The sequence below is a fragment of the Neopsephotus bourkii genome, unplaced genomic scaffold, assembly GCF_033783945.1.
Source record: "Neopsephotus bourkii isolate Nb327-2 ecotype Australia unplaced genomic scaffold, CSIRO-AGI_Nbou_v1 NB_1491, whole genome shotgun sequence".
Lineage (NCBI taxonomy): Eukaryota > Metazoa > Chordata > Aves > Psittaciformes > Psittacidae > Neopsephotus > Neopsephotus bourkii.
Genome location: NW_026901967.1, coordinates 514,387 through 538,487, shown reverse-complemented (window position 1 = coordinate 538,487; position 24,101 = coordinate 514,387). Strand labels below are relative to the sequence as shown.

The 24,101-nt window shown below is 40.0% G+C and overlaps 1 protein-coding gene across 1 annotated transcript in view; it reads left to right on the top strand.

Moving 5' to 3' along the window:
- Nucleotides 1–24,101, top strand: part of MSH3 (mutS homolog 3) — a 113,760-nt gene that overhangs the window by 15,481 nt on the left and 74,178 nt on the right. The window contains 2 exon segments of the mRNA XM_061369302.1: nt 20,583–20,695; nt 22,031–22,145. Coding sequence (XP_061225286.1) covers nt 20,583–20,695; nt 22,031–22,145 — 228 coding nt within the window.

Here is a 24,101-nt window from a genome sequence, read left to right as displayed (position 1 = left end):
ATAATGTACCTATTTTTCCTTATTGAATGCTCTGATTCCCTTTTCTTATTCTTTCCCCATTGCCACCACAGCTATGTCCTTGTTCAGCTTGCAGCATTATTTACTGGTACTTCTATTTTGATATTGTGTACATTTTGCATAAAAATTAATCGGTAGAAAGTACTATTCAAGTAAAGATTTAATGACTAAGAAGTACTATTTGAGGACAGTGAACTGGAGGTCAATTTTGGTGGAGGGCCTGCCTTCAAAATGAAAGGGTATGTTAAAAATCTGTTACAGAAACTGGTTTGGGACAAACTTCTGGTGGGTACTGTGCTGTTCCTGACCAGTTAGTAACATCTATTCACAACTGCTGGCCTGGGTGGAGGAAAATAACACTTTTAGTTTCCTTCCTTCCAGAAAACCAAGAAAACATTCCTGCCTTGAAAAAATACACGTTTTTACAGAGGAACATTGTGTTTTGTACTCTAAGCTCTTCCTAGTCAGGGTTCAGTACCCATCTTCCTTAACGTATTGGCTGCTTTGCAAGATGGCATGTACTGGTCTTCCTGAAATAATTTTTGAGGCTTCTTTCCATTTTGATTGCTCATGTACCTCTTTTTTGTTTATTTGAAAAATCCAGCACATCTTACGGATGCCCCAGTATTCCTCTTTATATTTTTTTCCATTTGCCCTTTTTTATGTATTATTTTATTCTGTAACATCCTTTTGCAATGTGTAAAAACGCGTTGATTGTAAGTACTTCTCTTTCAGTACAAAGCATCATTTCACCCAAGTCTGCACTGTTCTGAGATTCATTTTTAAATGTCTTGTTTGATGTCTGGCCAGCAGTCTGGCATCAATAACTAACCTCTTGTCTGTGCCCGCAGATTTTTCACTTTATTCTATTTGCAGAGCATAATGTCCTCCCTCTTTTAGTTTGGGCCTGTAATCCGGGAGGAATTTTCAACACAACGTCCATCACTCAGTTCTTTGTTTAGGCTGCAGGTAGGTCTGCTATTGTTCTCCTTAATATGTCTTAAGATTTTATTCCTTCTGATCATTGCATTCAGGTTTCTGTTTTTGCTTGAGTAGTACAATGTTGTCTTTGCCTTGGGGTTTGCTCCCTGGAATTCCTTTCTCTTTGAAATCCATTGAGAACTGAAATCATCCTCCCTGCTCACTGGCATGATCAAATCCCTCAAGTAGCTGACCCTCTTATCATCCCATGCAGCCCAGTCCTTTCTGTGGTTAAGGACCTTTACAGATAACATTTCAAGCTCTTTCTGCTTACACAAAGTCAGTGCAGTGCTGATGCCCACTCTGTTTTAGCAGTGGCTTCTGCCTTTAACTTCTTACCAGTCGTGGTCTCTCAGGTACCTGCATTGCTCCACAGGTGTGTTACTCTCTAGTTTCATCCCTGACGTCTCTCACCAGCCCAAAGCATTAGCTGTGGCATAGCTGATGGTGATATTTGACTGCTGATTGTTGCTTGTCATTCTGCTCCCCTGAACTGTAGTTCATAGAAATCAAGAACAAGAGATGTCTTTTGACTTTTTTGTCTTAGTATGTGTGCTACTGCAGTGCTGTGGGTTCCTTGGGAAGTACAAGCGTATTAGTTAACTTGTAAATGGTGTAGGAGTGAGGTATTACATAGCTTGGTCAATAGCGCTATTCATTGTTAATTGATCTCATGGATAGAGTTACAGATTTGCGTCATCAGTCAAGAAGTGGAAACTCAGCTAGAATGAACTCAGGGAATTCTTGTTAATGAATATAAAATGCTTTTAATTTTGTGGATCTTTATGTGGCTGGTGGCTTACATCAGAAGATGCTTTTATATAGTTAATGTTGAGGTTTTGTTGTTTGTTTTTTTTATGTAGGGAGTGATTATATGCATGTATTCAGGTAGCTCAGTTCATAAGTTTGTAGGTGAGCAAAGACAAACACTTGTAGTGACGAAAACAAGACACCAAATGGTTACAGTGAAAGTAAACAGTATGGCAGATGAAATTGCTTAGGAGTGAAAGTTATCTAAAGGGTTAGTAATCATAAAAACTAGTGATTTCATGGTTCGTATATCTTGTAATCCCATGGATTTTTAAGTGAAAGGCAAGCTGTGACAAACATCTTGAGAATGTTTTGTATAAATGGAAGCTACAAGCAGTTAGATTTGCAGCAGGAAAAAGCAAGTAAAGTACAAAAATGGCACGTGAGCTATTTTCCATAAATACAAAAACCAAATGCATCACTGAACAGATGTTTACTGGCTAAAGAGGCTTTTTGCACTGCTAATAATCCAATACATGGCCTGGGCAACTGAGTATGGAGACCTGATGAAGAATATCGGTCATACTGTAGCTCAGTTGTTTTGAATAGATGAGAAGAAAAATTCCTCAACATATAGCAGTGTTATCAAACCATGTAATGACCCGAAAAAATTTCTGGACAGGTTGTTTTTGTGATTTAATCTTGTTGCAGTTAAGAAACATTCTGTTCTCAATATTGTAATTCATTATTGTCTTTTATGATTTTGCAGGTAAGGGAACCTGCAATATGGTCTTAAATGTCTTTTGACAGATTATTTATGTGTAAAGTCTGGTTCTTTACCAGTGCCTGTCTTACTGCCCTTCATAGCTGGGGACACAACACAGGCATAGCGCATCCTTTAGACAAAATTATTGTTCCATTATGTGTGCAGAGTCACCACTAGAAAAACGTGGGAAGGCAGAGTTGCAAAGCACTGTGTCTGAGTGCAGTGCACAGCACTTTTCTTAACTTGGGCTAGATGTTGGATACGTTATATTAACGTTGCTTGTTTTAGTAACAGCTGGCCTCTGCAGGCCTTGCCCAGCCATTGTTTTCGTAAATCCCTCCATGCAAAAGCAAAAATGTGAGCCCTGATAAGTTTCCTCAGCAGTTCATGACTGGTTCAAAGGTACATTATTTTTCATGTGCTCGTAAGCAGCATGGCAAACATGCTGTATCCAGGAGTTGTATCTGGCATTTTTGCACTGATAGGTGATGATATTCACGATTTTGGCTTCTCCCCTCCCCCCCAGTATTTAAATTGAAAAATTATTAAATTTATCTTGATGCCTGTGCAGTTTCTTGCTGTCAAAAAATTAACTTTTTAGTTAAAAAAAACACCTTATTGAAAGAAGCAGGAAAACAAAAACATTAAAACATCTTTTTTTCATGTTTTGGCACCTATTTGATTATTACAGATCAGTAATTATAGATCAGAAACTGCAGGAGGTGACATGTAAGCAATTCTACTTTTTTCTGTCCTCTCTGATCCTTATGATATTGCTTGCTTATTTCACTCAGTATATATTTATATATGGTTGACTTTAAACAGCAGCCACCAAAGTTTCTCTGGCAGGGAATGGTGCTGAAACTCACAATTACAAACCCAGGTGGGACTCTGGACCTCCACAGCTCTGTCCTCCAGGAGGTGGCACCATCCTGTTGCAGCTGCTGGTCCAGATTCTGGGGAGGGAGCAATAACTGATTTTCCCTAGGTATATGTGAGGAAAATAATTGTGGTGCATTAGGTGCCTTGGTAGACATAAAATCATGGAACAGTTTGGGTTGGAACCGACCTTCAAAGGTGATGTAGTCCAATCTCTCTGCAATGAGCAGGGACATCTTCCACTAGACCAGGTTAATGACATGCTAATCAATTGCCAAGTTAATAATCCTAATTTGAAGTAACAGTTCACATTTACATTTTAAATTTTCTATTTGAGATAGAGGTCATTGCTCTGATAAAAAAATTAAAACAGTCCAACGTTGTTATTTGTATTAGTGATATGATGTGATTCATGTTAGTAATTTAATTTCCAGTTTTGAGATAAAGCAATTATAATTCAAAAACAGAGAACATTTGTTAATGAATGTTTGCTTTGGTGATAAGCTAGTGTAGGTGTTATATATATTGGAGATTTTCATAGAGTCATAGAATCACAGACTGGTTTGGGTTGGAAGGGACCTTAAGGCTCATCCACTTCTGACTCCCTGCCATGGGCAGGGACACCTTCCACTAGACCAGGTTGCTCCAAGCCCCATTCAGCCTGGCCTTGAGCACTGCCAGTGATGGGGCAGCCACAGCTTGTCTGGAAAGTCTGTGCCTCATTACCCTCATGGGGAAGAACTTCTTCCTAAGGTTTCATATCAGTCTCCTTTCTGTCAGTTTAAAGCCATTCCCCTTGTCCTGTCCCTACAGGCCCTTGTCCAAAGCCCCTCTCCAGAATTTTTGTAGCCCCTTTAGGCACTGGAAGCTGCTGTAAGGTCTCCTGGAGCCTTCTCTTCTCCAGTCTGAACCAGCCCAGCTCTCTCAGCCTGTCTCCAGGGCAGAGCTGAGAGAGTCCTCGCAGCATCTTTGGCCTCCTCTGGACTTTCTCCAACAGCTCTACCAGCCTCTAGTGTTGGTGGCCCCAGAGCTACATGATAGAGCAGATGATATCTGATAGGCTTGTGTAATTGGAGGGTTGTACAGTTGTCTGTATAGCAACTGCATACTGTGTGGAGGTGGGAGGAGGGAAAGCACATGCACATGCACATGCTTAAAACTGAAGCTGACTCATGTATTGGAACACAGATATAAATGCATCGCAGAAGTGTCGAATGTCCCAGTAACTCTTAACTGTACAGATGCTAGTGAGTTCTTAGGCATTTACGGTAAGCCAGCCACTTGTTTACGTGCTTTGAGGTGGGCAGAAAAAAGGGTAAGCAGCTTTTTTTTTAAGAATACCCAAACTCCAGACATAAATGGCAACTGTGTTTGGAGTGAAAGTTAGTTTTGAATCAAGGTAAAATCCTTTCTGAGGATTCCAGTTACATCTGGGGCTACATCCAGTTACATCATCACTTTGCTGTTGTAACTCCATACTCTAGGCTCTCCTGCATGTTGTCCATGCTAGCTTCCAGTGTGCATATTGTGTTTTAAACGTGAAGGTGATTTGTCTGTTTTCATCAAGAGGTAATGCAAGTGTGTCTTTGTAAGGGTAAACGCATCTGTAATTTTGACCATCTGTGGAGGCGTTAACGCATTGTGAAGCAGAATATGTATGTCTGATGGCAACGTGCTCTTAGAACCAGAGCATTAGCTACATCTTTACCCACATTTTCTGCCCTCATTGTTAGTGCTAGGGGTTACAAATACAGCAATTTTAATTAAAGCAGTGAAGTGATGTGAAACAAGTATGTTTGATATGCAGATAGTAATAGTACTGTAGTACTATTGTAATAGTGGTTCCCAACCCCTCCCGAGTCAGGGAAGAGAAAAAGGCAATGAATATATTTATTTTTTGTAAAATCAGAATGTATTAATTTTCTTAGTTTTGAAGAAGATGAACTGAAATGGGTTTTTATGTGCCATCAATCTGCTGAACTGCAAAAGGGAACAAGCTTTATCTTCCAGGCTATCTATCTTTTAACAGTTTAATTTTGTGTTTGACTGGCACACATTTTTCTCTCTTAACAGATGTTCTTTTGGATGTATGGCGTAGGTAAGAAGCTTTCAGTAAATGAGTTGTGAAGAGTGTACTTTAAGCATAGATTCTTCCTCTGAGAATTCGAAATAGTAAAAATGATTGTTAGAAATTCCTACTTAAGTTTGCTTCTAAATTCACATAATTTCTCAGTAGTTAATAAAGAATTTGAAATCATTGCTATAGTAATTAACTCTGCTAGTACAAAGCTTAGTAATACAGTATTTTTTAACATAAAAAGGTTTCAGGTATGTATATTTGCTTTCCATTTACGTGAGAGTCGTTCTTCAGGAGCACACAGATGTACTTAAAAACAAATTCTAGCAAATACACTTGAATGTTTCTCTTTATGTTTTATGTTATACCTGTCTCTTTTGCTTGTTGTCAGATGGAAGATTACTGTCTGCCTTTCCATCCCTTCTGCCTTTCACTTACAACTGTTTTATCTGCTTTCTTGAATTTTTGCCCCCTCTTCTTGTTTCTGCCATTTGTTTCCTGTATCTGGGGTGCTTTTGTCCCAGTCCCTAGTAAGATTTGAGACACTGCTTGGGACAGATAGCTTGGTGCTGTTCTTTTCCTTTACATAAACCTATACGAAGTCATGGCTGAACAGGGGCCCCAAGACAGCGAGAGTAGTAGCTTTCTAGGTAGCATCCCAGGGTTGATACAAGTCAGAATCTTCTACTTTTATTCATCTTTCACATAAGCTGGTTAAGTGCAGGGTTCTGAGAAGGAAGGATAAACTTTCTGGACAGCTTCACTGGGTTTTTTTGTACTTCACACCATCTTACTTCATGTCTTATACCTCTTTTGGGATATGCATTTCCCTTTTCTCTAACACCTCTTTTTAGGACCTGAGAAAGAACCAGGAAAACACTGTGAAGAGCAAGGTGGTATTCATAGGGTCATAGAACACTTTGGGTTGGAAGGGGCCTTTAAAAGTCATCTTGTTTAAACTCCCTGCAGTGAGCTGGGACATCTTCAGCTAGATCAGGTTGGTCAGACTCCATCCAGCCTGGCCTTGAATGTTTCCAGGGATGAGGTATCAGCCACCTCTCTGGGTAACCTGTGCCAGTGTTTCACCACCGTCATGATAAAAAAATTCTTCCTTATGTTAAGTCTGAAGCTGCCCTTTTAGTTTAAAACCATTACCCTTGTCCTATTGAAACAGGCCCTACTAGTCTGTTCCCATCTTTCTTGTCAGCTGTTTTACACACTGGAAGCTGCTGTAAGGTCTCCTCTTAAGGAGCCTTCTCCAGGCTGAACCAGCCTAGCTCTCTCAGCCTGTCTCCAGAGCAGAGTTCCTCCAGCCCTTGCAGCATCTCCGTGGCTTCCTCTGGACTCGCTCCAACATTTCCACGTCCCTCTTGTGTGTTGCCTCAGAAATGGACACAGATCTGCAGGGAGGGAGTCTCCCCAGACTGCAGTAGAGGGGTATTGAAAATTATATTTTGGGCTGAACCATTGCCAGAGAGAGCATTCACTCAAATTGCAGCCTCCAAAGTGTAAATATGAGATAAACTCAGTTTTGAATCTTGATCTGCTTTTTCTTTTTTCTTAAAAATGATACCATTAAGCCTGTGCTACCTTCACTATCTCTTTCAAATATATGTTCCATTTGAAAAATAGTCTAGCTTTTTGCTGTTGGTTCATTGATCACAAATCCTAGCAAAGCAATAGTATGAAAAATAAATAATATGTTAAATACAGGCATCCATATGTTAAATACAAAATTAAGAATAGGGAAATACTAAATTAAAAATGGGAAAAATAACTTCCCTGCTTTTTCATTTGTATGAACTTCTCATAGAATGTGAAATCAAGGTAAGTAGCCATTTGTTGTTAAAATGTACTGCTCTTAATTACAGGAATTTGGCAGTGAAAATAATAATTTGTGTATAGAGGGCATGATTATTAACACTTTTTTTGGATTTATTATGCTAGAAATGTCAGTGATTAAGCATCCCTGTACATCCCACAGGAAAGCCTGAAATGATTTGTTGAAAAATTAAGAAATTTATTTCATCATATTTAATGGATTCTTAAATCTGTATCAGCTTATCAAAGGAAACATTAATTAAAAGTGTAATTGACTAGGCAGCTGCTTCCTGTTTTCCATCCAGCAGCCTCTTATTAAAAACATTACAAAACATTTAAAGCTCTTTATCTGAGGGAGATGAGAAGTTCCCTGTGCCAAATTCTGCTCAAGCAGTGAGATTTAAATGATAGTTTCTTAGTTCAAAGCATATTGGGTGACGAGTATCTGTAGGCATGTACTACTCTGTGGAGCCAGGCTACATTACCAGCTGGTAGGGAAATCCCTTTTAAAACATGACAGTTAGAACACCAGAATGCTTTGTTCCTGGAGGGGAGTACTGCGTGACTGAAGCTGAACATGTGGTTGAATTTTTCTCACTACACACAAGACATCCTCTAATGGCAGTGCAGTTCTCAGCCTAGGTTTATTTATTGAGAGCAGTAAGCAGTCACATACTGAAGATGATCTCTACTTTGCTGCATTGGCATACTTAAGGTAAAATATATAGGCCTCTTCTGCATGAGTAGAATATGTTTTGCCCATCAGGTTTACAGTGTTCAGCCTTAAGCTTGGAAATTATTCTCCTCAGGTGCAAGAAGGGCCTTATGAAACCATTCCGTATTTCAGTTTTCCTTTTTCGAGATAGTTGGGAACTGCAAAGGTCCCCTTAATCACGAAGAATCTCTGTTGCTCTTTTGGACATGCCCAGTTAACAGTGAGGATGTAACTGGACGCCTTGTGTGTTGGTACTGCTCTTCTCCTTGGACCAACCCAAGACAAATCATGACCAAACTCAGCAGCTGTCTTTCCAGAAACCTGAGTTTGGCCTTTCTGGGGTTTAACACAGAACTCTCAAGATCTGAAGACATCTTTGGATGTTTGTCTACCATTTGCAGGGGGGTTTTTTAATGTACGAGAGCCCAATTTCTGCTTGAAATAGAATTATTAAAAATCCTATTTGCAATTAGCGCACGTACCCAAAACCCTGAAGACTGTTGTTTTCGGTCTGGAGAATGAATGTGATAGTCGTTCTCAAATTAAGACCCGTAACAGGGAAGGTTCCTGCTGCTTTTTTTGTTTTCATTCAGCTTACTTTCTTGGGGACTTACTGCTCATTCCGTACATGGATTTGTTGTTATAGTCAACTCCTTCCCCCTCATCTTAAATGTCATCCAGTTTTCACTGGTGACTAAAGATCAGTTTTGTTCTGGAGTGCAGGGTAAGTGTCAGTTACACTGGGAAAGGCTAGAATGCAGCAGAAACCAGGGTGGTATCATGGCTTGACAGTGATGAAGGAGAAGAACTTTAGTAACAGCAAAGGAAAAAAGAACAGGGATAGAGCAGAACTTTGCCTATTTGTGTTTAGATTTGAAGATAGCGTCTCACCGGATATTTTTGTGAATTGGAGTCTCTTTATTTTAGTCATAGCTGGAGGGATCAAATGGAGTCATATTTGGAAGAAAATCGAGGGTAATACAGTTTTCCAGCCATGCTAGGTTGTAGGATCATTACAAAAAATGCATTGTAGTAACACACGGATGGGTCTTCCCTGAAGAAGGATAAAAAGGCTTGCAATGTCTAGGCCATGTGCAAAGGTAAAAGTCAGTTTGATTACTGAAGCTTCTTCAAAACAGAGTAGGTTTGAATTTTGGGATCGACATGCTTAGTAGGAGTTTTATTTTTTTGGCCTCTAGTTGCAGCTCTGGTTCCAAATGCTGACTGCTGCAAGGTCGTGTTGTGGCTTATAGTTTTATTTCTTTAGTGTAGAGGAGACTTGAACATCCCAAGGCAACCCAAACATTGGTCCTCCGAACAGAGGGAAGGAGGAGAAAAACCTAGTAATAGGCTGAGTAGTTATAGTGTCTATCATATCCTTTTATTTGGAGTCAGTACAAGTGATGCTGTCAGTAGCATGAGAGGAGAATGAAGTGTGAATGGCAAGTTATGCATGTGAGAAATCAAGAAATAAGGTAAGAGACTTTGTGCCACAGTCTCAGCTGAAAAACATGGCTAGGTAATCAGCTTAAATAGTATGTTCAGTCCTTCCTGTTGCACATGAAGTTTGGCCATAGAAAAGGAAAGAGCATATCTTTTCATCTAGCTGCTGGATGATGAAAGTTCTTTACCTGAAGAGGATTCCTGGATGAAAAATTCCTTAGTTTTCCAAAGAGCATCGAGAGCTCAGAGCACAGATCTTGAGTTTCTGAGATGTGTGAGACTGTGGAAGAAGATCATCTAGACCACAGTGTGGTCACAAAGCAACTATGGAACTATAAGTATTCCAGTATTAGCTCCATTTCTGATCTCATTAGTAGTAGATAGTTGTAAATTAAATGCTCATCTCTTTTCTATATCTCAGAAGGAACTACCTGGTAAAACTGCTGTTAAGAAAGGCTATGCAGCTAGTGCATGTTCTTATTGGTGCTGTAAAACTGTAGCTGGTTTATATTGTATTTAATAACAGTTTTTTAGAATCATTTGTTTCTCAGAATCTTGGAAAAATTTGGCTTTGTGGAATTTCTGGAGGTCATTCTGTTTAACCTCTTGCTCAAAGCAGGGGTCTTTCTTCAGTGTTAGGTTTCCTGGATTTTTGCCCAGTTTGGGAAATCCTCAAGGAAGGAAGCCCACAGCTTCTCTGTATCACCTGCTTGTGTGCTTCATGGGTCTTACAGGGAAGATGGTTTGTTTTGGGCTTTTTTTCCCTGAAGTCTGCGCAAAATTTCCAACAAGTTGCAACTTGCAACTGCTTGCCTTTGTTACTTTATTGTGCACCTCTGACAACAGTCTGTTCCAGGATTTAGACAGTAGAATCACAGAATCAACCAGGTTGGAAAAGACCTTCAAGATAATCAAGTCCATCCATTACCATTACCCCAGCACTGCCAAGGCCACCACTAAACCATGTCAGTAAGGGCCTCATCTACATGGTCTACACTTCCACTTTCTACTTACCTACACTTCCAGGGACAGTGATTCCACCACTGCTTTGGGCAGCCTGTTCCAATGTCCGACTACCCTTTCAGGGAGGAAATTGTTCCTAATATACAGTCTGAACTTCCCTTGGCGCAGGTTGAGGCCATTTCCTCTTGTCCTCTCACTCATTCCTTGGGAGAAGAGATCAGCCATCTCCTGCCTGCATCCTCCTTTCAGGTAGCTGTAGAGAGCAATAAGGTGGTCCCCTTAGCCTTCTCTTCTGCAGACTAAACATCCCCAGTTCCCTCAGCCGTTCATCACAGTTGTGCTCCAGGCCCTTCACCAGCTCCATTGCCCTTTGGATTCCCTCTAGTTGGTTGGTAGGTGTCTTGCTCTGGAGGCCCAAACTGAACTCAGTACTCCAGATAAGGTCTTCCAAATACCAACTAGAGTGGAATAATCCCTCCTCTTGAACTTACCATGCTTGTGCTGCTGCAGCCCAGTATGGGTTAGGTGCCATGAGAACTGTTTGCCTTCATGGTACTCAAGTTACTTTATGCTGGTATTTTCCCCTTCTTTTGCTTTGCACGAAGTACATACCAATATCCCTTAGTGTCTTACCTGTATGGAAAAATACAGGTAGAGAAGTATAATGTAGCCTAGACACATTGTTTACACTCCGAGTATGAAGCCTTGTGTGGTATATAAACACTATGCTGTGGCTTTTCTTTGAAGCTTAGGTGAATGTATTTCCCACCTTATCTTTAATAATGGATAATATCTGGAAGAAGGCTACCCAAAAGTTTCAGGTCTGGGTATAGATCAGGTACTTCTGGGTTTTTTTGCATATCAGGTATTAAAAAGTGTGAAAGTTAGACGTTATGGGCTAAATGTTTACTTTCTTTTTTTCCCTGCTTAATTTTTTTTTTTAAGTTTGTCTGTCATCCTACAGGGTTATGCAGGGTGTTTGTGAGGATTTGGTTTTCCTATGGGTTTTTTTGTGGGAGATTTTTTTCAGGCATGTGTTGCTATCTGACATCTGCCACTTTGAGAACTAGTTTCTTCTGACAGGGTTCGGCTGAGGAATTCATGGCAGAAATGTTAGGCTGTTGTTTCTGCTTTGAACTGTGATCTGCACTTTAGTAAGCTGAAAGGAGAAAATTTCCAGTTTCCACTCGTTTATTTGGAGTATCAGGGGTTCTCCAGCTGTGAAGACAAATCTGTGAATCAGAGGGCAGAATTAGTTATATGTAGCTAATTTTGACTGCTGATGAGTTTCCAGAGATAGGTCAGAATATTACTTTCTGTAATGCAGACAAGGCATAGATAGATTTCTTCCTGGAGGCATTTCAGCTCTTCCATTCCCACAGTACTTCTATGTGGAAAGTATAACCCACCTGCTGCCTGGCCTCCTCCCTTTCAGGCTGTCCCTAGGGGTAATCCACGTTTTCTCTCTTCCTCTAGTACAGCAGTCCAGCCCAAGAAAACAATTGGACTGTCTTCTCATATGAGTTCCCTCTTGCTGCTCTATTGTTAGTTTGTATGTATATAATAATAATTTTATTTTAAATAAATAGTGAGCAAGCAGTGGGCATACTGTGTCTTTACTGTGCACAAGAAGGTGTGTAAGAGCCTGAAAAAGATCTAGGTCCCCTCTTCAGAGCCCTTAAGTGGTTTCAGTGGAGTGATTTGTGGAAAATCCAGCTATGGCCTTCCTGCTTGCAGAAACAATATACGTTCTTAGTGTGGTCTGTATGGGATATTCAGCTCTCAGTAAATTTCCACAGCAATTCTCACGCTGGTTAAAGAACAGAAATTATGTTTTTGACAGGTTCTTGACAGGTGGAGTTGTGATAGTAGTGTGGGAGGATAGTTCAGATTGACTTACAGCAGATACATGGATGGACTCTGTCACTGTCTCCATTATTTCTTATATAATCATGATGTTTCATAAGCTGACAATACCTTCCATTTGACTTCCTATTTATGCTGTCTGCCTGTGCTAGTAGAGTATCCTTTTATCCATCAACTTGGCAAATGCACCATTCATGCTTCAGCAGTACTCCTGAGGACCACTGTGAATTTTCTGTGGCTGATACATTCAGGTTTGATTTGGGGGTCTCTTTAATCCTGTGAAGAAGTCACTAACTTGAATTCAAGATTCTTTTTAGAAGTATGTTGTATTGTAGCTGTCTCCTTACAGTTTTTATTGATCTTAACAGCCTCACCTAGGAAACACTTTCCTTTCTTGGACAAAGCACGAGGTGTTCTGCATATGTATGTGTAGAATCCAGATAACTTTGAATGTTTTGAGGGCCAGTGGTGTTTCAAATGTATTAAAACAAAAATGCCTAAGATTTTTTGCTCAGGCACAGCATAAGGGGAGGGGAATAACATTGTTAGGCATTGAACTTGACTTTGTTCAGGCTGAATTTGGGCAATTACTTCTGCTGCTAGGGCAGATGTGTCTTTGAATAAGATGTACTCTACTCAATTTTTCTTCCATCAGCTTTATCCTAGAATGTAGTTGTAATGGTGAGTTTCAATGACAGTAGGCATTGATTTGGCAGAAGCACAATGGTTAGGACTTAACTGCAAGATCTGGTAGGTGGAAAGCCTTTCCAAAAAGATTAGAAGAGAAACAAAGAAAAGTGTTCTGTGCTCAGAAGTTTTTGCTGTTCAAAATGGGAAAGTTTCTTGTTCCTGTCAATCAACAGAAGTATGTTCAGACAACACGTGGCCTTGTGAAGCGAAGTATGTTCACTTCTGAAAGGTGTATAATACAGTGCAGGACATGTGGGGTTGAGAGTGAGGTATTAGGAAAAAAAGCTGCTATTCAGAACAAGGTGATAGTCCAAAATTCACCATACATATTTCTGTTACAGTTTCTGTTTTATCTATCTATCTATCTATCTATCTATCTATCATCTTTTCGTTCACTCTGCCTGTTCAGAATTTTTTTACCTGTAGTCACTCTCTTATTATTATTAAATTTATTGCTAATATTTATGAAGCATTTGAAGGGATTTTTAATGATGCAAGGTCAGATTATAATATTTCTTGTTATACGATGCGTAATGCAAAGCTCAGTTTTTCTGTCTGTCACCCTATTGTCTGGTGGTGTAAGCATTGTTTTACACATCCCTTTTGGTAAAAAGTGTGGTAATTCAGAGGGAGTTTTGAGAGTTAGTTATCACTACGTTAGAGGATGGTTTAAATAGTATTAATTTAGATACAAAATTATGTAAAGTATTTCTTCATATGAGCAGGTTCAGCAGTGTTTCACAGTAGGGCATCATCTTTGTAAAAAATAAATATTGCAGGATGACTGGCTTCTGGGGAAATACATCAAAAGTAGATTAAAATGATGATATAATTCCTGGATTGCATTTCTGCTTTCTTTTCCAAACAGTTGTATAGATGGGACTCTTCTTTTGACCCTGACATTGCTTCTCTAAGTTAAATCTCTTTTTCCCTAAGCTTGAGTTTTGTTGTGCTTCTTAGAGATCAGCAGTTTCTAGTGCATCTCATATACTGGAAAGTTTTGGCACTAAGCTCCTTGTCGTGGTTTGGGTAAGGAGCAGTTGTAATTGTTCTGCTATTTATGCTGCAGTATTTCCTTTTTAGCATGTGGCTGTATTAGCAAATAGATGTGTTGCTGTCATGTGATGTTCTTGTGTGGGAGTTAAGGGTGTAGCTCCTGCAGCTGTGGCTGCTCCATCTCACAGTCTTCACTTTGGTCTGACCTTGGACTTGCTCTTAAAACCCATTTCTCACTTCTGTCAGCTCCCTTGTTATACCAGTGACAGAGGTCCCTCTGAGGACAGAGGTCCCTCAGTGATTTCTGCAGTTTCAGAGGTGGGATGTATGGTTCCACTCTCCTCATTGTGGTCATTGCTGACATTTAAACTCAAGTTGTTAAGCAATGAAAATAGGAAAACTTGGAGGTGGGGGCTTGGGGGGGGTGGGGGGTGGGCAAAAGAGTCTTCATGTTGACCAACTGCAAATACTGAAATAAAGTTTCTGGCTCTAGGGACAGTGGGAAGAGGACTGTGATACAAGCCTGAGACAATAGCAAGTGCTTTTAAAGCTTTCTGGTGGCAAGCTTTTGCCACCATTTGAACTAGATTATCTTTTAAGGTCCTTTCCAACCCTAACTATTCTATGAATGATTCTATGAATTTCCATTAGAAATAGTGATGAAAGCTGTCTGCTCTGGTCCTGTCATCATTACCATCTTCTCACTTCGTTGCTGCTGAGACATTTAATCATGCTAAGCCAGCAAAACCCCTTTTTTTCCTTAACCCCTCTCCTCTAATTTTATTCTGTCACGACATGCTCCAAGTGCTTGTCACAGGGTCAGAAAAGCTCTACTACTTCCATTGCAGAGGAAACAGTGGGAATAAGCAGCCACAAATGGGTTGGCAAGAATGGTACCGTGATAGGCAGTAGCTGCACTGGTGTAGACTAAGCACAGAACTGTAACTACAAAGAAGTTGAGACCAGACAAGGTAACAAGAGCTAATGTTGAGGTCAGTGAGTATTTATCCCCTTTGTATAAAGTATGCATTGTATGAAGCTTACGATCCCATGTATGAAGAAAATTGAGAAAATTACTCTGTCAGATGAGAAAGAATCACAGAATCACAGAATCACAGAATCCCAAGGGTTGGAAGGGACCTCGAGAGATCATCTGGTCCAACCCCCCTGCAAGAGCAGGGTAACCTACAGTACATCACACAGGAACTTGTCCAGGCAGGCCTTGAATATCTCCAATGTGGGAGACTCCACAACCCCCCTGGGCAACCTGTTCCAGTGCTCTGTCATTCTCACAGTAAAGAAGTTCTTCCTGATGTTAACATGGAACCTTCTATGCTCCAGTTTACACCCATTGCCCCTTGTCCTATCACTGGATATCACTGAAAAAAGCCTAGCTCCATCATCCTGACACCCACCCTTTACATATTTGTAAACACTGATGAGGTCACCCCTCAGTCTCCTCCAAGCTGAAGAGACCCAGCTCCTTCAGCCTCTCCTCATAAGGGAGGTGTTCCACTCCCTTAATCATCTTTGTGGCTCTGCGCTGGCCTCTTTCAAGCAGTTCCCTGTCCTTCTTGAACTGAGGGTCCCAGAAATGGACACAATATTCCAGATGCGGCCTAACCAAGGCAGAATAGAGGGGGAGGAGAACCTCTCTTGACCTACTAACCACACCCTTTCTAATGCACCCCAGGATGCCATTGGCCTTCTTGGCCACAAGGGCACATTGCTGGCTCATGTTCATCCTGCTATCCACCAGGACCCCCAGGTCCCTTTCCCCTTCGCTACTTTCCAGCAGGTCAGTCCCCAACCTGTACTGGTACATGGGGTTGTTCTTCCCCAGATGCAAGACTCTACACTTGCCCTTGTTGAATTTCATCAAATTTCTCCCTGCCCAACTCTCCAGCCTGTCCAGGTCTCGCTGAATGTCAACACAGCCTTCTGGTGTGTCAGCCATTCCTCCCAGTTTAGTGTCATCCGCGAACTTGCTGAGAGCACACTCGGTTCCCTCATCCAGGTCGTTGATGAAAATATTAAACAGCACTGGTCCCAGCACCGACCCCTGAGGCACTCCACTAGTCACAGACCTCCAGCTAGATTCTGCACCATTGACCACAACTCTGCCTTCTTCCTTCCAACCAGTTCTTGATCCATCTCACTACCTGATCGTCAAGCCCACACTTCCTTAGCTTATCTATGAGAATGCTGTGGGAGACAGTATCAAATGCCTTACTGAAATCAAGAAAAACCACATATACTGCTCTACCATCATCCCTCCACCTAGTCACTTCCTCATAGAAGGCTATAAGATTGGTCAAACATGACTTCCCCCTCATAAAACCATGTTGGTTGTTCTTAATAACCCCCTCATCCTCGATATGCCTAGAAATGGAGTCAAGAATAAGTTGTTCCATCACCTTTCCGGGGACGGAGGTAAGGCTGACCAGTCTATAATTACCCTGGTCCTCCTTCTTGCCCTTCTTATAGACTGGTGTGACATTTGCCATCCTCCAGTCCTCAGGCACCTCTCCCGTTTCCCATGACTTACCAAAGATGATGGAGAGTGGCCTAGCAGTAACCTCCGCCAGCTCCCTCAGCACCCGTGGGTGCCTTCCATCCGGACCCATCGATTTATAGATGTCCAGATTGCATAGCTGTTCCCTAACCCAATCCTCATCTACCAAAGCAGACTCCTCCTTTTGCCCAGACTCCTTCTGGGGCAATAGGAATCTTACCTATAAGTAAGGAATAGGCCTTTTTTGTGCAGGGTAAGCATTTTACCCTTACAGAGATAAACTAGCCGTCCTGCTGCAGTGCAGGGGAAACGGCAGTTTGAATAGTGTTAAGAAAAAAATTAATAATAGGTATTTGTGTTTTATAAATCTGTGATTATCATCAGAAGTAAAAACTTCATACTGAATTTTAGGAGCAGAGATCTCCCGAAATTCTGTATCATTTATGAAATTGTGTTGTGATAAATGGATGTACAGTAAAGTATTGATGCCTGCACCCCTGCATGCGAGTAGTCCTAAGCAGAATGGACAGGGCAGGATAGTAGTTGGGAGGTAGAATTCTGGAGTTATTTGCTTTCCATAGGAAGGCTTCCTGAGCTTTAAGAAAACTTAGTTTGGGTGTGTTAATTTTTTCGGGGAGTCTTTATGCACTTCATGCCTGTTTAATTGCGAATTGTAGAGCACTAGTAAAGTGGCTCCTGTTTTAATCAGCAGACAGCAGAGAGCTCTTGTGCTTATGTGCAAGCTCATTCTTTCAAGAAATGATTTTATTATTTTTTTAATATTTGTTTTATGTTGTTTTACATTATTCTAGTTTTGAGGTTTTTGGTTTTTTTTTTGGTCTTAAGAGATATTTTCCCTCCCAAACTTAGTGATCTCTTTTAAATATTTTTCCTGCAGCAGTTGGTAAGCAGTGAATCTTTAAGTGAATGCACTGAATTGCCAGATGAATAGAGCGATAAAACCCAGTGATGTTGACCCTATTTAATTTTTCCAGCTGGGTGACAGATAAATGTGTCCCTGTAGTAACAGAATCATAGGACAGTATGGGTTGGGACTTACATATTTCATTATAAGAAAGTGTGTTTGTCTGCATAAATATATTTTAGAATCCCATCCTTTATGCATGTATTTACGGACACATAGGTTTCATATTCTTAACTGTGACTGATGATAATCTCTTCAAGCAACTCCCATAACTCATGTTATGATGGCAGACAGTTCTGCATCAAATCCCAGTGCATTTAGAGAGCAGGAAATTTTAATAAAGGCTCTATAGATTTATCTGTACCATCAGCTGACAATTTAAAACCCTGAAGTATCTCTGCCCAATATCCAGTTAAGGTTGGTAGTGGAAGTATTTGTGCAAGGAAAGCAAAAAAGCTTTGTGAAGTTGATTTTCATTAATTAACTAGCCCTATTAATGTCAGGGGTTCATGAGGTTGCTTGTTTTCAGAAGTTCTGGAAGGAATATCAATAAAATACTGGATGAGTTGCACAGCAGTTAATTGTAGATGTTCTGACAAGAATGATGTTTACAAAAGTTGATGGCTAATTGACTTACGATTTAAACAGGCATTGGTAGCTGGGGCGATAAAGCATCAACATAAGCATCCACATACATTCTGGCTATAATCAGAAAAATGGCCTATGGGTGATCATCTGGCTAGACAAAGGACAGACACAAAAACCTCTGCATCAAATTTTGTTTTCATACATCGTGATAAAAGTTCAGATTTTTTTTCCATCTGTTAAATAGATACCTATAACTTTCCATTTTTTTTGTTTTACCTAGAAATCAGATGCATACTTTGATAAAGTGTCAGCTAATTGTTTGATGATGCTGTATCTAGAATATAAATATTGAAATTGAATACAAATAACCAAGTTGTCTAGTTCTAATTTCTAGTAACTATTTTCTGTCAATATAGTTGATGAACAAAAACACTGCTGTAAGAAGTCACTCAAATTACATTGATTGTAACTGTAGTTTGCCAAAGTTTATGCTAAGGCGTTGTATAAATTTGGTTGTGAAGAATAAAGTGAAAAATGAGAGAAAAATCAAAATGCGTTAAATAAAACTACAACAGTTTTTTCACCATTACTTTAAAAACAAGCAGGTGTAGCATGAATCATTCAGTGAATTACCTGAAATCATTCTGTGAAAGCCTCCTGTTTTGACTTAGGCTTTAAAAAAACAGCTCTGCAGACCTTGCTAATCCTCCCTTTTCTGAAGAAGTACAAATGAGAAATAAAGTCACATTTTAAAAAGATTTCTTTAAGTCCCTACTCACACATGGTCAACGGAGAAGCCCTGCAGTCTTACAAGACTTATTGAAGGCTTGTACTCTCCTGACCTCTGGCTAGCATGCAACAGTGCTGAAGGGTATTCTTGCAAAAGGCTGTACTGAGTATACATGCTAATTTAGCCAAATGGGTGGATATGTTAGAGCAGATTATTAGTGAAGCTTGGAGCAAGTGAAAAATGCAAGGAAGAAAATAGCTGGTTGCTATCAGAGGCTGAGGAACACAGACTAATTGTCTTTTACAGAAATCCATCTGCTTTAAAAATGCTTGCTCATTCTGAGTAGGGTTGGGGCAGGGGAGAATCCCAGAGGGTATGGAGAATAAAAACTTAATTGGATCGGTCAGTTAAAACTAAGGCACTTGAAGTAGCAAGGGATCATCTAGGATGTGCTGAGAAAAGTCGTACCTCAAAGACTCAGTTAATTTGACATGTATTATAGGAAAATAACTCTTATTTTTAAGAGCTCTTAATAACTTAAAAATGAGAGTTATTTTCCTATAATACATGTCAAATTAACTGGGGTCTTGATGTGTTGATCCTTTCAGATGGGAATATGTACAATGTAATGCAGAAAACCTGTGTGGTTTTTTTTCCTGTGAATTAAAGCTCTGTAGAAAGGGTATCGATTAATTTCCTTTTATGACACCTGCACAGTCCCTGTCATTCACATAATTCCATTGTGCTAGAAGTACTTAATTTGCGAATTAATAAAAAAAAATTGCATTGCAATAATAAAGTTAATTAGAATTAATTAATTCATGTCCCATGGTAGTATGAGACCAGGTAGATATCTGTCTTCTACTGATAGCTTTCTACTAGCTGGCTATTCTGTGCTCATTCTGTAGCTGTGTAATTATGCTCAGAAGTCTCAGGGGGAGTGTGTGATTTCTGTTTTATTTTGTTTTGTTTTGTTGTTGTTTTGAACAAGTACATGTCTTTCATGGTAGATTAGCAGCTGTAGAAATTGAATTGATAATGCAGCAGGGGATCAGAGGAAACTAGCTACATTAATTTCTCATGGGTTGCAAAACTGGGTGAAATCCTGTACTGCTGTAATTCTAAGTTAATTACTGACAGTAGGGAAGGATTCATGAAAGATACCTCATTTGGCTTAATTGTGGAACAGAGTAAGTTTGCTACCTTTGCTGGTACTGTTGAACTGGGAGGAACTGCTGGCATATTGAGGGTACTGACAACATCCTTGGCATCCTGGACTGCGAAAAAACTAAAAGAATCAAGTCCTTTAGCACAAGGAAGACAAAAGTCTTCAAACAGTTAGAAAATAAAGGGGCAGGAATACTTTATTTCAGTTGCATATCAGAAATGATGGAATGGGTTCATGTTGCGACAAGTTTTACAGTATAGAGCGAAGTCTTCAAAGATAAAGGATAATTAAATATGGTAATAGGAAGTATAGGAGAATTGCTTAATTTTTTAATTATCATAAGTCTTTAAGAACAAGTAAGCCAAATACTTACAATTGATAAAAATGTACTTACGTCTACGCAGTAATATATAGGGCTGCAGGTATACTAGGCAACCTCTGTAAGTCTCTTTTGGGCTTGATGTTTGGGTTTTACTTGTTTGCAGTTTTACAATGCAAAGAAAAAACATTTAAAAGACCTGACCACGGGTCAGAAATGTTGTTAGCCCACCTGAGTAGATCATCTCTTCATTCTTTGCCGATTCAATTCTTAACAAATAAAAGGTGAAAGAAAGTATACCTTCATAACCTACTTAAGTGTTTTTAATGAAGGGAGCATAAATACTGAAAGTCAGTTGTGTTTCCTTTGCAGGTTACGGGATGACAGAATTAGGATAGAAAGGATGGAAAACCTCTATTTTGAATACAGCCGTGCTTTCCAGCTGATCACTGTTTTTTACACTAAAGAAGTGCCTGGTACTACAGGTATGTCGTTCGGAATGTCTTTGCAGCTGTGTTAGCTTTTGCATAAAAAAAGGAATACATATGGGTGCATCCCATCAGGTCTCATGGACTTGTCTGTGTCCAATTTGTTTAAGTATTCCCTAACTTGATGCTCCTCTGTTAAGGAGGTATCTTCATTGTTCCAGAATTTTCCACTGGTCTGAGAGGCCTTGGATTCCTCAAGGCACATCTTGCCAGTAAAAATAAAGAAGTTCCTCAGCCTCTTCCATGTTCTTTGTCACCAGATCTGCTGCCCCACTCAAAAGTTGGCGCACATTATCACTTGTCTTACTTTTGCTGCTGATGTACTTGTAGAAGCTCTTGTTGCCCTTCATATACTTTGCCAGTCTTGACTCCAGGTGGGCGTCGGTTTTCCTAACCCCATCCTGCACGCTTGAACAATGTCTATATTCTTTCTGGGTCACCTGTCCCTCCTTCCATCTCTCATACTCCTTTTTAGCATTTGAATTGATCAGGAGCATCTTCTTCGTCCATGCAGGTCTTCTGTCACCTTTACTTAATTTTCTGCACATTGGGATCTTTTCTGAGCTTGGAGGAAGTGAGCCTTGAAGGGAACATTATTTAAACAGAGACATGTATAGCATCCTTTTTTTTTCATAGTCTGAAGACGTGTGTTTAGGCAGATTTAAATTCACACATACATAGTAGCAACTGTGGAAAATTATTCAATATAAAATGTTTCCTCAAATTCTTGTGTGTGTTAACATTATTAGAACAGAAGAACACCTTTAGAAAACATCTGTGAAAACACTTAATAGGTTTCTAAAAAATACCATTTTATGTTGAGATATCATGGACTGAATTTTCCTGTTGTTACAGCTGGTCCAGGGATTGTAATAGAGCACTGTGGAGGAACACTATCAAATACAAAAGTTGTCTCACAAAGATGGAGCCACGTTCTGCAGACTCCCCGAGACAGATAAATCATCAGCACTTATACCATTGCCTGTTTATGTCTTTTAACTTGCACGGATGTTTCCAGCAGTAGTGGCGATATCAGAATTTAGATCTTAGTTTTATGTATTTAGAATTTTTTTATGCCAACACTCATTTTTTATGAAGAAAAACCTGTGGAATCAAGTGTTCCATGATGTGCTTACATTATTGTAATGTTCTGTATTCTTTGGAACCGTTTTTTTTTTGGAACCTGACTTTATGTTGTTTTGTAGATAACACAGCACACTGAACATGTATTGTAATATCAGATTTCTATCTGATTAAATTGAAAAATAGATTATGATTTTTCTAAAATACATAACTGCTAAACAGTTAACAAGAAAATAACTTTTTTTGTAGGTCCTCAAAAACTATCTGTAATACTAAGCTTGGATAAGCCTGTTATTTGCTCTCTGGCAGCAGTAATTGCATACCTCAAAGAATTTAATTTGGAAAGGATGCTTTATAATCCAAGGTGAGTTGCCTTACATAGCTTTCAGTTCAAAGCACAAATCCATGTACCAGTGTTACCATCTTAAGTTTTAGCAGACAACTTCTTTGATTGTAATGAACCTACTTGCTAAGAGTTATAGACATATTCCTTGCAAAATTGTACTGCACATTTCAGCTCCTGATCAGAGCTAAAGTAATCAAATGATTTTATGAAGTGATGTTCCATGAAAATCTTTACCGTAGAGTCACAGACTGGTTTGGGTTGGAAGGACCTTAAAGCTCATCCAGTTCCAGCCCTCTGTCACTTGCAGGGACACCTTCCACTAGACCAGATTGCTCCAAGCCCTGTCCAGCCTGGCCTTGAGCACTGCCAGGGATGGGGCAGCCACCTCTTCCCTGGGCAACCTGTGCCAGGGCCTCACCACCCTTGCAGGGAAGAACTTCCACCTAAAATCTCATCTCAGTCTCCCCTCTATCAGGTTAAAGACATTCTCCCTTTTTGTATCCCTACAGGCCATTGTCAAAAGCCCCGCTCCAGATTTTTTGTCATCCCCTTTAGGCACTGGGTACTGCTCTAAGGTCTCCCCTTAAGAAGTCTTCTCTTCTCCAGGCTGAACAAGCCCAGCTCTCTTAGCCTGTCTTCAGAGCAGAGCTGCTCCAGCCCTTGGAGCAGGTCTGGGACCTCCTTGCCTTGACGTTACTATCAGTAATGTAAATGAACAGGTACTGCTGCCAAGTATAACTGAAAGCAAAATTTGGTAGATATTGGGGGGGAATTTTAAAGTTTGTCAGTCAGTATCAGTCATCGCATCTCAACCTCAGTTTTATTTTGGAAACAAAATTTGGGGCTTTTTTGAAAGCTTAAGCAAGAAAATTAATGCTGTAATTTAGCTTTTCAGATGTTTCATGATGCCAGAGGTGTGTAACTAATCTTTTCTTTGCAGAGCTGTGGAAGCAGGTATAAATGCTAATGTGTTGTAATGTTTAGGCAATACTCAGCAGGTCTGTTTGAGTTGGTGAATCTAGTTATCAATTATAAAAGAAACAGATGTTCAACACATCCTGGCTGTCTGAAAAATCCCTTGTGTCGGCTCAGTGGTACCTAGTGGGAAAACAATCATGCAAGAAGTTGTGGATAGACTGTCAGTGTTTCAGTGTCGGGGTGGGAGTCGGGCCCGGAGTAACGACGCAACCTCAATATGAGTATGATCGTTCTCCTTTATTGTTTGCATACACAGTGTTTATATAGGATTCTAAATCAGCCACGCTCCTAAAGCAAAGCTATCATTGGTCCCCAACAACTGTTCACGCACCTGTCTATACACTGCTATTGGCTAAGCTAAGTTTTACACACATATCTCTACAACAGCAGGGTGCATGCCTTGTGATAAGTGGTGCATTCCTTGTGGCCAGCAAGCTCCTGTTTCAGCGTTCTGCTTACATTTCTTCAACTCCAGGCCTCCTCGGCTCAGCTGAGTCAGAAAGAGTTCAAGGCTGTCTCACTCAGCTCTAATCCTGGGTTGTGCAGGCCCTCGTGAGAATGACCATTGCTCCACATTTCAGCAAAGCTAGTATAAGACCACACAGACATGGAAATAATCTTGGTTTTCCCTATGTAGTCCCAACGCTTAGGTTTATGAGATATGCTCAAATGATTACTTAAAACGTGTAACAGGTTTATACAAGTGGAGTGAAATGAAAATGGAAAGATACTGCCACTAAAGTATCTTTTTATTCTGTCTTGGAGAAGTATAAAAAAGTACTATCCTACCTGTCTTGTTTGAAAATATCATAGAGGCTTATTAAATGTTTTATTAAACCTTCTTTAGCTGTCATAGTTCCTGTGCAAAATATTCTTATGGTTGTCTCCCTATTCCTCTGACCTGTAACTAGGTAGGATTTAACAATGTAAGTTTGGCTGCAAACTGAAAACTTTGAAATATGTCATGTCAGTTGTAGATAATTCACATTTTGTAGG